The sequence below is a fragment of the Aythya marila genome (genome assembly GCF_965140915.1).
Source record: "Aythya marila genome assembly, chromosome: 23".
In the NCBI taxonomy this organism is placed as follows: Eukaryota; Metazoa; Chordata; class Aves; order Anseriformes; family Anatidae; genus Aythya; species Aythya marila.
In genome coordinates, this window is record NC_139064.1 from 5,999,225 (window position 1) to 6,012,002 (window position 12,778).

A 12,778-nucleotide genomic window follows, 5' to 3' on the forward strand; every position below is an offset into this window, starting at 1 on the left:
TTCATGTGCTCATTCTTTACTCCTTAAACTGCTGTCGCTCTCTTTAAAAAGTTACCAGAGAAATAAAAAATCCTGACAAAGGAAGGACACAAAGCACAGAACTGTCATTGAAGTAACAGATCGGAGGTGTGGGACAAACATTTATCCATTTGGAAATGTGCAGTATGCCGAGTTCTAATTAAAGTCCTTGTTGGTTTCTTCTGTTTTTCTTTGTCATGTTGACTATAAAGGGGATTTTGTGATAACTCACCTTCATGAACAGAGGAAAACGCTGTAGCATAGATATAGGTGACTGAGAGTGGAATAAAAGGAAAGCCTAGATATAAATAAGTAAGAAGTTATTCTGGTCTTTTTTTTTTTTTTCCTCCATTTCTTAGAGGAATGCCTTTATGAGTCTCTGAAACAGAACTTTCTTCTACTTATCTTCACTCCTGGGACTTTGTGATACTAGGGGATGGCGGTGGAAGTGGAAGCTGGAAATGTGTTTGTCTGGATTTTGTTGCTTTGAGTAAGGAAGCAGGAGAGAACAGACCGGGAGATGATAAAAACATGCCCCACCAGGGGTGGGGATCTCACTGGATCCTGAACAACGTTGTTTTTCTTTATAACCCCAATGTTCTTGTTTGAATCACTCTGAGCAGGGGGGGAGCAGGGGGAGCCATGGGCTGAAGTGTGAGGCAGAATGGGACCGGTGTGCTGGAGAACCACCAGGGTGAGGGACAGGCTGGGAGGGGAGGGAGTGTGCAGGGGGCTTGGGAAGATGGGGAGAAACACATCAAAAGCCTCTGGAGGTGAGAGAAGCTTAAAGGAACTGCACAGTTGTGTAGCTGTGTGTAGGGTTTTGGTAATTGGTTTTTGATTTTGTTTCTCCTTTATGGTTCTCTTCCTTAGGATGCGTTCTTATAAAGTTGTCTGCAAAAGGGTTAAAGATGCACTGCAAAGCAACAGCAAATTCTAGAATATCAACACAATCTGCCTTCACGCTAAGAAAACATATTTAAATTTTTAAATAAAATCACATTTTTATTAAAGGGGAAATATTTTTTTCAGACTACAAAATCCCATTTTGTCCTTGTGCTAAAGTTAGAGGTACCATTTTAAAGAACCTTGCATGCTTACCTCGGAGTTCTGTGGGAAGATGCTCCTGTGACAGAGGAGAATACATTGACCTGATAGACAATGTATTTTTGTCTGATGTTTTAGCTTAAAATGGGTTTGGGATTTTTTTTTGTTTTAACTTTAGAAATTGTCCTGCTTTTATTTTTTTTTTCTTTTTAATCAAGTCAGTTCATGTATTAAATTGGAATCTGTACAAATTGCAGTTAATTATAGTCAAATCAGAGAGAGGCCTAAAATAGGTCACATGCCATTTGGAATAAAATGCACAGAAAATCATTAAATCTGCTTGGTTGGACCTGACATATATTCAGAGGTGTTGCATCCTTCCCGAGCTGCTGCTATTCCATTTTTTTCTTGTATGCCACGGGGAGTCTGCTCTCTGGTCAGTAAAGGGAGATGTGCCCTTTCTAAAGGAAAGAAAACATGCATTTAATTGTGGAGTCTTCTGTTTTTAACACTAGGGTCAGAAATCTTTTTTCACTCCATCTGTTTGTTCGAACCCAGCTGAAGTTCTTCCTAAATTTTGTCACAGTGCCTGAATACCAAAGGGAAATACATGTGCTTCAGAGGGAAGTGGGCCCTTACACTGTGTGGAGACAAGTCCATTACCTACGTATTGAAGATATTTAAATGATTTTAAAAACAGTTCAATTGGTTACTTCAGAAATCTTTACAACTGAAAAAAATAATCCATATCATATGGAACCTTTGTTAGCCTGTATCGTTTAACGCACCTGTTTACTACCACAGAAAATAGCTACCTTTAAACTTCATTCCTTTCATTTTTTACCTGGAGTTGTGCCTTGGGTTCCAAGGACTTCCTAAGGACATTCCTTCTCCATCCTGTTTGGAGGGGACAGGGAGGGAGCTGCCTCAGTGAGTCAGCAGGATCCCATTAACCCTCTCCCAGCACGATTCACGCCATTAGGCAGGCATTGCTTTTGTTTACAGGTGATGTGTAGTCCTCGGCTTCTTGTTGTACGTAATAGGAATAATGGTTCTGCATACTATGGAATTAATTACACTGAAACAACTTCACCAGTGACCTTGAGCAAAAATCATTTCCAGCAGCATATCATCTGCATATATGTGCCGACTTGATGAATGCCTGCGCACTTCCTCGTGTTTGTCCTTTATGGGAACTGATTGTTATTTCAATTGGATGCAAGAATATGCATGCATCTCCATTTTTTTGGAGCTTTATTGCAGTAGGTACTTGTGAAATTGTCTGCCAATAAACATACCAGATCAAAAAACCTGGTCTTGTTTCCATACTAAATATATCTGCAGTATAAGTAGAAAGTGTTTTTATTTTTTTTATTTTTTCCTTGCACAAGCCTCGGAGCTCTGTAAACCCAGCTGTCTCCCCCTGGTCACTAACTCCAGCTTCTGCATGATCATTGGTAATCATCAGACCAGCCTCCATGTTCAGGTAAGCCTGAGACTTTAACATTTGTCCTCAGTGTGCTGCAGCCCTCCTATTGCTCCCAGAGGATCAGCTGTTGGCAAGTCAGTGAAGTGTGCAGGCAGCTCTGTTTACCCGGCTCTACCATCAAAGTGGGGAGGCATATCTGACCTTGTGCAGCTTTGGGGAGCCACTCTGTTATGTAGGAAACTGTTAATTTTAAAGATAAAGCTGTGCTTTAAAAACTGTTCTTTCCTAAGCAGTACTTAGTAATAAAGTTCAAGGTGCACATAGAGGAACCCGAAGAAGACACCCTGTGCAGCAGTGGGTCCTTAACTTGCAGCTGACATGAATCTGGTACGGTGCGTGAGGCCTTGTGCGTCTTGACTGTAGAGGGTTGAATTTCTCTGTTGTTTCTCTAGGTATGTTCTTAGGGTTCTGTAAATTTGCAGCATTAGTTAGGAGATTTTGATCTGTCTCAAGTCACAGGAGAGGTTAGTCTGTATGTTAAATGAACTGAGCTGTTTATCTTTAAATGATTTTGGGAAATTTGCATCATGAAAGGTAAGGCATTGGAGAACTGAGCTTATTTTACTGCAGACTGGCCAAATTTTGTAGAACATGCATCAACTACAAACTGCACTTGCTTTCCCTTGGCTGACATCACCGGAGAGCTCTTTACATACTCAACATAGCTGCGGAGCCTTAGTTTCAAAGAGGTGCCACCTTTCAGTTCCCTGACCCCTGCTGTTGGGCTTCCATTTTACTTTGCCTTACTTTTCCTGTAGGGCCGTTCTGTTTCCTAACTGATCAAAACTTTAACAAGCAAAAATTGGAGAACAAGAACGCTTGAGCAGCTGAAGTTTTCTTGCTGTAGGAACCGGTTACCATAACGAGATGGTTGATGCCATTCTCTTAAAGCTTCAAAAAAGACTGATCATGGTTTCCTGTCCTTGAATAGTTCAAATTCCAAGGTCCTTTTATTTTTAACTTGTGTATTTGGCAGCTGTGGTTTAGCAGGATCTCTGAGGAAACAAAAGCAAGATAGGGCATCTTAGGTTTAAATTGCTGGCTGTGTTAAGGCTCTTTTAGTCCAGCAGGTCTATACCAGTGGGGGGTTGAGCTTTGCAAGGGCTGCTTGCATGTGCTTGACTGTAAAGCCGTGAGCAGTTCTCAGTGACCTCGACAAGGACCTGCACTATTTCATTTAGCCATATGTCTACTTTTTTGCAAGAGGAGATGTTCCTTGATGCTCCTTGTTTATTTAATGGTAAGCCAAGAGGCCAGTCCTGCAAGTTGTTTCTCATCGTAGTCACTTCTGTGAGAAAAGTTTTGTAGTAGGTTGTGTCCAGCTTTTGCATCTCCATCTCTTCTGTTTTCTTGTGCTGCTCTTTGTCCTTCCAACCCTGTAGACCACAGAGACACATTTTGTGGAGAATATAATCTTAGAAAAGAACATTTGATGAAGCAACTTGTGCAAGAGAAATACTCTGTGTAAAAAGAAACCATTCATGGCTTTTAGCTCTTTTAAAACCCGTCCTAATACTCCTGCTGGGTCCCTTTCACTGTGAAGTAATGTAGAGGATTAGTCAGCATCATCTAATTAGGCGGCAGCAAAGCAAAAATTTCCTTTAGCTGACTCTGCCCTGATTTAGTTTCCATTCACTGGATTTGCCCATTGAAACCAAATGCAATGAGAACATTATTGATGCCATTTGAGATGTCAGAGGGCGCATGAGGTGTGGCATACTTGAATGAGCTCTGCACCTGAGGAGGAAATTTTCAGGGTCATCCTATGCAGCTTTTATACCCAAACAGTCTTCCTTGTGCTGTGAGCGGGTCTGTGGGTAGCTGGAGACCATCCTGGTTTCTTAATAGCTTTAATTCTGCTCTATCCTGAGAAGGATGCGAATAAAAGAGTTGCTGGAGAACCTTTCCTTCCCACTCCTGCAAGGCTGTGTTGCTTTGGTATCCATATGGCACTGTTTGGTGATCTTCAGGCGTTCAGCCACCCCATTAGAAGTAGTTCCCAGTGACCGTGGGGCTGAGCTGGCTGCCATTGGCATTGCTACGTGGCTGCCCTCTTGGGAGAGCACATCTTGGTGGCCTCCAGGGCAGGCTGGTGGAGTCTCAGCCTCCAAGAAACCTGTACTTTGCAGTATGACACGCAGAGACTGGGAGAAGGGGCTTCTGTCAGGAGGTTTGTCATGCCCCTTAATTGCATAAAAGCACTTCAGCACGTGCTTAACTGCCAGTGGACCTCTGTGTCGTGTGCTGAACTGCTTTCTCTGGCTTTGGACCTCCCTGAGGAATTTTGACAATTCAGTTCCTGGTTGCATGAGGACAAGCTGGGTTTGACTTCGTTCACAGCAGTTCACAGAATCACAGAGTCCTTCAGGTTGGAAAAGCCCTCCAAGATCATCTGGTCCAACCACCCCCTACCACCCATATCACCCACTAAACCATGTCACCAAGGATCACATCCAACCATTCCTTAAACACCCCCAGCGATGGTGACTCCACCACCTCCCTGGGCAACCCGTCCCAACACCTGACTGCTCTTTCTGAGCAGAAATGTCTCCTCATTTCCAACCTGAATCTCCCCTGCCGCAACTTGAGGTCCCTCTGGTCCTGTCACTGGTTACCTGTGAGAAGAGGCGACCCCCAGCTCCCCACCCCTTCCTTTCAGGCAGTTGCAGAGAGCAATGAGGTCTGCTCTGAGCCTCCTCTGCTCCAGTCTAAACACCCCCAGTTCCCTCAGCCGCTCCTCACAGGACTTGTGTCCCAGGCCCTTCACCAGCTTCATAGCCCTGCTCTGGACACGCTCCAGGCCCTTGATGCCCTTCTTGTAGTGAGGGGCCCAAAACTGAACACAGCACTCGAGGGGCGGCCTCACCAGGGCAGAGTACAGGGGGACGATCACCTCCCCGATCCTGCTGGCTGCACTGTACCTGACACAAGCCAGAAGGCTGCTGGCCTTCATGGTCTAAAATGAGGGCTCGTCCGGGATTTGAACCCGGGACCTCTCGCACCCTAAGCGAGAATCATACCCCTAGACCAACGAGCCGCCATGCCCTGCCCTTGGGGTGCTGAGGCAGGAGAGGACCCAGCCTCAGGTGCCTGCAGAGGCTGAAGCGCGGTGCCGGGGTGGGACGCTCACCTCGCTAACCACAGGGACGAAGCTGTCCCAGAGGACGGCTCTGGCTGGGAAAGCTGACACCGGCCGGGCCTTTCGCTGGCATCGCCGTGCTGCCTCTCCATCCCCGCCAGGCTCTGCCGCAGCAGGAAGGTCTCCCGAGGTGAGCGGCTCCCTGCCCGGGCAGGCGGGGCGAGGACCCTGCTCCTGCGGGCGCTGTTTGGGGAGGGAAACGGCTTTTACGAGTTAGTGGTCTGGGAGATTTGATCGCTTGCAGCTGAGGAATTTGGGAAGAACAACTCGGTTGTTTCTGAGCAGAGGTGGTTGCTCTAAAGTTTTGCCAGTTGGGGCGTTAGGTCTGCATGAAGGAGAAATTGGTCTTTTTGTATGGGGCTTTAAAACAAACAAGAAAAAAAGCAAAACCTCATTTTCTGATTAGAAGGAGGGTTTTTTACGAGCATGCTGCTGACAGTATATAATTTTAAACAAAGACTGCTGTAGATACCATCTGCAATTAACTGAAATAGCTGGGACATGACAGAGGATGGGATAAGAGAATTTTCTGCCGTATTCTGTCAGAGCTGCTTGCTGCTTTCTAGCGGGAAGTGATGTTGTGCGTGGAGTCAGTCTTATTGCTGGTATTGGAAATGAATCAGTGCATTGTTCCTAAGCCGCTGAGACTTTTATGGCTCCCAGCTTCGGTGCTGGGCCTTGACTCGCAGCTGGCGGGCAGCCTCCTCGGGGAAGGGAGGGCGTACGCCCAAGAAGCGTAGATCATCATCACTGGAACGTCCACTGCCGTGGCTTTGAGCCTGCCTGGCTGTTCTGACTCTTAGACAGGTGAGAAGAGATTAAAATTTGCTCTTTGCTGTATAATTAAGGAGCTTTTATGAGGTGAGAGCTGTTGGGAACCGAAGGCCTTTGGGGATGGGGTAGCTGCAGCCTTGGAACCCTTCTGCTCACCTGGAAGGGACGGGGTGCTGGGGAGAGGAAGCACGTTGCTGGGGTTCTGGGGGCTAAAGAGCAAAAACGTAGAGTTTGAAGTGAGAGAAATCTGATTCCTTTTTACCTTTAGGCACCATAGGAAGGCTGAATGTGGAGAGGTTGGTTTCGCCTTCACCCCTCAGGAACACCACCTGCAAAACATTTCTCTTCTGCAGTCTGTGGAGTATGAGAGCAGATTAGAGCCTGTTTTTCCCTGACTTTAGACAGGGGATCTCTAGGGACATGTCTACCTAACTTTCCAGCCAAGCTTCGCTGCTTTTTTACTGTGCGTTTTTTTTTTTTTTTTTTTTTTTTTTTTAAAGAAATGTCCTTAATATAACAATAAAAGCAACATAGCAATTCACTTAAGGGATTACAGTAAAAAAACAAAACAAAACAAAAAAACCTTCTCTGGCCTTTGAAGATACCTTTTCAAATGATGTTCTGCATGCAGATGAGATCTTGGATTTTCTTATTCCTGATGCTGTTGCAGTGCTACGCATACAGCAGTGTCGCATGGAGATCCCCACGTAGTGTTTGAGCATCCTGAACCTTGAATATCACATCAACTTGTCAGACTTGAACAGTCTTGTTAAAGTTTCAGGATGAACTTTATAAAGGGATTTTATTTGCACTGTTTTTCCTCTATTATTTTATTTAATAGAAAGTGGAAGAGGTACATTGTCTCAGAGGCAGCTCTAAGGTGAGTCACATCTATATAAATAGAACTGCTGAGCACATCGGATAAGCTGCACTGTGCAGAGGACAAAAATGCTTCAGAGGAAGGAAAGCCTCCTCCTTAAAATGATCACATAATTGTAAATGCCTGTCCTCCAAGACTGCTGCCAAGGGTACCTGCCACATCATATTCTTTTTCCTTTCCTCCTTACCCCTCCTTCAAGTGCAGGTTCATTTTAAATTGTAATTACTGCACTTGTTAGATCACTGAAGTTTCAGCAGAAAGCATACAGGGTGGAGACAGCTGCAATACGACCGTGGGTGCTGCACGTGTGCTTTCTGTGCTGTGAGTGAAAGCATGTCCTTTCCTTGTCAGGACTATTACTTCATTATCACCTCTTCCTTCATACATTCTACACTCCATCTTTTCTCTGCAGTTTCCAAGCTTTTTCAGCATAGGTAGAACATGACAGTGCTTGACTTCATTGGGAACGCTGTCTGCAAACCCCTGGGAAGCGTTTAGTGCTAGCTCTGTTTGGCCTTATTTGAGAAGAGAGAGGCTTTCCTCTTGTGCTTAAGTTCAGGGTAATGGAAAGAGCTCAGCAAATCAGCTGTCTGCAGACCTCAGTTTGGACTTTCCAAAAGCACAGGGAGCCCCCAGTCGTCACTGTGAAGCCGAGTTTGCCCCAAGCCACAGATGCGGTCTGGTGGACAGGCATAGTTCTGATGCAGCGCGGGTCAGCCCGCTGTGGTATCCAGCTATTCTGTGGTGATGGGATCTGTGTCATTCTTGATGCAGCTCTGAGCTTTTGTGTTCTCTCTGAATTTCTTTATTTCAGTCATCCTGAATATATACCTTGGCATGAAGAAAGCCAGTTCTTATGGAAAAAGTAAGGAAGGTTGAGGACAGTGGAAATTTGATGCCAGAGCTAGATCCATGTATTTCTGCTAAGAGCTTAAATACAGCATTTAGTGTTCAGAATATGATATTGTGACTAATAATTCAGAAATACTTGAGGTTTTTCATTTTTTAAATATTTTCTGTGTTTGTGGAGATAAAACTGTCCAAGTAAACCTGATGACTAACTGCTAGTTGCTTCTCCAGAATTGAAACTTACGTGTTGCCCATCCTAACTTAGTTCCTAGGGTAGGTTTTGTAGAAATGCTCAGTGCTTCCTGCTGATACACACACAGTTCCTCTTCTCAGAGGCTTTACTTGCTCAGAGTCAGCTGCTTCCATGTGATCTGTCAAGGTTTTGTTATCAGCCATTCATCCCTGGTCACCGGAAAAGTTGATTGGTGTGATGTGAGTGACTGAGGGCTCTGAAAAATCCCACTCTTGCCTTTGCAAATTGCTGTTTGTGGCTTTAAGGAATGAAGTATGGGAATTGACAGATAAGTGCTTGTTCAGGAAGTCACACACAAAGAATTTAACTGAATTCAATGAAACTGAATTGGGTACAAGTCCAGAAGTTTAGTCAAAAGTGAAGTGTCCCACCACTACTACCCCAGCGTGCCATGGCTATACCTGTGGTCTGATGTTGCACCAAATCTATGCTAGATGCAGGCTGCCTCTGTTTTTCCCAGCTGCCTACATTACACTGGGCTGGACGAATTGTTTACAGCTCCAGAGAGTCTGTAAGCCTGTTTGTCTTTGCCTCAACAGCCTGATCCAGGGAGGAACAGAGAGATTCTTTCCTTTTACTCATTTTCAAAATGGAGAAGCATATCTTATGATTGCTGATTGTTTTTTGGTGGTGGTTTTTCATTTTGTTGTGTTCGGTTTGTTGGTTTATTTTAAGTAGGCCAGCACTAAAACACAAATTAAGATCCCAGAAATTTCTTTTGATTAGCTGCAAATTTGTAGAACTATGTGCAAAGGAGAAAGTGGGGGAACATATACTGCTGAGGACTCTGTAGACACTGAAATAATATGTCTGTGTACTCTGAGGCCACATAATGCAAGAACCTGCGACTCCAAGGGCACATATAAAAATGAAATTACAGTCTCTCAATAATATGCAGTGTATTTTTTCTGTGTAATTTTATTGGTTTTTTTTTTTTTTTGCTTGGCTCATAGTTAATGAAACTCGTGTTTAAAAAAATACATTTCAAGCTTCTGTTTGAAGATGGTTGTTATATATTCTCACAGTCTTCTCGGTAAAGAAGTATTGGGAGAAGAACAATGTTTTCTCCTTTTTGGGAAATTCTTGAAGAATTTTTGCAGTAAGAACGTTCCTATCCTTATTCCTTCATCCCATTTACTTTTTTTCCTGTTGGAGTGTTATGATCCTCAACAATAGCAAAAATGCATGGAATTTTACTGAAACCAGTTTGGAAATGTGTAGCATTTGTTCAAGTCTCTTACATGCATTGTGATGCACCCAGGATAAATTTTTAAGGAGAACATTTCTGGCTTATAAATTCTATAGGATGCCTTTCTTAAAAAATCCACCCCCCTTGTGTGGTTTATATTTATTATGATTGGATGAAGCTGCAAGAAAAATGGAACCCTTTCAACATCAAATATGGGTTTTGCTTTCATTGTGAACATGAGTGAGTAAGTTTGGCATATGAACTTGACCTCTTTGGTTTTCATGGTAGCAATAACTTCTCCATTCTACTTAACTGTTGCAAGGTTTTTTTCTGGCAATGCTGTCCTTTTTATCTTTAGCTGTAGAAAACTTCTTTATGTTCAGAAACTTAGATTTCATCTCATGGCTACTGATTTATTATTTCTAGTTTCTCAGAAACATAACGTGCTTGTGTTGAAACTTATCCCTTTCTAAAATTAACAGAATAAATCTGGCAAGATAGTTAGAGGCAATTAGATCTTTACAGGAGATCAAGGGTTTAAAAAAATAATAATAAAAAAAATATATATATAAATGAGAAGTATCTAAATCACAAGTACCACGGGATATGGGACAGAAGCTCCAGGACCTCTTTTTTTTTTCCCTGATTTTCGTCTTTTCTTCCCTTTCCCCTCCTTTTTTTCCTTTTCTTTTTTTCCCTCTCCTTTTACTAGGTTTCTTTCCAGCTTTATCCGTAGAGATAAATGCAGAGGATGTTAAATGTCCTCTGCCTCATGACTGGCTATTCTGTTCCCAAGCCATCCTCAAGGTGAGACTTCACATCTGGCCAGCTCTGCGGGTGGAAGCAGACTGGTGCCGGCCGAATGAATCGCCGCCAAGCTGCCTCGCCTGCAGCCAGCTCTGCACCTGGGTGTCCGCCCCAGCGGGTGATTTTCGTGACTCTCGAGTTTGTTGCCTCCTCTGTGCCTGGTCGGCTGTGTGTGGCGTATCTCGTGGGAAGCCCCTGGTGAGGGTGAGCTCTGCAGCCTGCCTATTGAAAGTGTAATTGCATCGTAAGCTTCTCTGCTGGTCCTGTGACATTTGAAGAATGGAAATATTCATAGGAAATTAATATATTCCACTTAAAACAGATCCTGAGCTCTTCTCAGGTGCGAAACCAACCCCAAACCCCTAGCTTGTAATTAAGACCATTTTTTCCTGTTATTACTTGTTAGCTTGCATTACGTGAACCTCTCTTGAACATGAGAACACAGCTCTGCAGTAAGCGATGCCTTTCGGTTGTGAGTGGGGAGCAGCACTGCTGCCCAGGAGGCAAGCAGGGAATGTTTCTGTGTGTGGGAGCTGGAGAACTGCAAGCAGTCCTTGCCACGGTGTCCTGGTCACTCTGTCCTTCCATCAGTAAATGGGGTGATGGTGCTGCCAGCCCTACATCCACGGGGACTTCACCCATGCACCGGGGTGGAGTACCCAGATTGTCCGCTGGTTAGAGAGGCTCTTGGGAGATAAAAATCTCCAGTGGTTGCGGCTTGTGGGATGTTAAAGCAGCTCTCGTGTCTAGAGATAGGGCAGCATGGTGCTCAGATGAGAAGCAGCTCATGGCTCGGATCTGATCTGAGCCTGATGTGTTGGCGGCACGGCTCGCAGACGAGGTGGAGGTCAGTCAGCTGGGGCAGAAGATCAGCGTGAGGCAGGAGGGGCTGCGCCACGGCTGGCTGCTCATCTGAAGTTAGCCTGGTCCCCTGGGGCGAGGCCCTGTGCTGAATGCTGCTCAGAAAGGAGGGCAGTTGTGCACCTTGCTAGTACAGAGGGTCCTCTGCCTGCGTGTTCCTCGCTTCAGCTTGCTAGTAGAGAACTCGCTGCGTTTCTTCACGTGTCTTCATCCCAAAAAAAAGCACTGCCTGGCATGCGTTTGAGGGAGAAGGTTTCCTTGCCAGCTCCCAGAACGCCGAGCTTCCACTGGGATCCCAAGTGGGCTTCTGTGCACTGCGTGGAGTGTGGCACGAAAACCAAAGCGTGAATAAACATTTTGTATTGACTTCCATGTTAAAGAACTCTCTTTCATTCTCCAAGGTGGTATCAAATGTGGTATCGGATGCCCTGGCAGTGTCTATCACGATGTCAGCTCCACGGACAGGTTATATTCCTGAAAGCACCAAATCTATGGGGGCTGTCTGTTGTGTGGTAACTTAGATCAGGATCAGTTGCAATCCCTTCCCTTCCCGCTAGTAAAATTATTCCAAGTAGTTTTATTTGACCATCTTTTTATTAAATACTTTAGTGCTTTCTCTGCATTGGAAGCAATATATTGGAAAAACATTTGGTATCAGGCACTGAAATCGAGATTGCAGGGGAACATGGCTGCTGCTCCTGCAAAACCTCTGCCTGAAGGGTTAGGTGAAAACTTCATTTTTGCCCCTATTTGGCCTTAAAGATTTATATATATATTTTTAATGGACCTCACCCTTTCAAAATCATATCCTATGTTTTAAATATAAGTTACTATGTTACTACACAGTGTTTCAATGTGCTAGCTTGGTAAGCATGTCATCCGTTTTGAATTAACATTGTAATATCAGGTCTAGTGCTGTGCTGCACTAAAGCAGAGGCCTTGGGGATGCTGAAATCCTTCCTAGTGACCGTATTGCTTCAGACTGTGGAAGCTGTAAAGCTAAATTCATTTAGATTTGTTTACGGAGAGCAGGCTTCTGCTGGGTGAACCCTGGAAATGCCACAAGGTTTCTGCTCTGTTACGAGGAGGGGCGCCATGGAAGAGGCAGCAGCGCAGCCGCTGTCACACGCAGTCAGTGTGTGGGCCCGTGTGCTCAGGGAGGGGCAGCTCACGGCAGACGTGGGGGGGAGAAAAAGGTGTTTGGATGTAAAGGCTCATAAAGTAGTGCGGGTTTTGTGCTAAGTGAACCTGCCTGGTTGCATTTTTTCCATAACTCACGGTGTTCGGCATGCCCCAACTTTTCTTGCTGAAGTTTTTCTTGCTCTGAGTTTAGCGACGAGCTTCGTCTCACGTCTCTGAGACCTGCTGTACCTTCCCCCGTACCTGGGAAGCACTTTTTCCCTGAGCACTTGTCACTTCAAGCACTCATTTTTCTAATCAAAAAGGCATTTAATGTCCCTTTCACTTTCATA

At 44.6% G+C, this 12,778-nt stretch overlaps 1 protein-coding gene across 6 annotated transcripts in view; it reads left to right on the top strand.

Moving 5' to 3' along the window:
* The window catches only part of ARHGAP32 (Rho GTPase activating protein 32), a 266,569-nt gene that overhangs the window by 45,501 nt on the left and 208,290 nt on the right, over positions 1 to 12,778 (top strand). For 3 of the 6 annotated variants that reach the window (XM_082777983.1, XM_082777991.1, XM_082777990.1), the window contains exon 2: positions 2,457 to 2,551. The exons of 2 other annotated variants lie outside the window; for them this stretch is intronic. In XM_082777983.1, coding sequence (XP_082634109.1) covers positions 2,544 to 2,551 — 8 coding nt within the window. In that variant the 5' untranslated portion in view covers positions 2,457 to 2,543. Of the gene's footprint in view, positions 1 to 2,120; positions 2,552 to 12,778 lie in introns of those variants that run through there. One more of the 6 variants, XM_082777985.1, reaches the window with a different exon arrangement.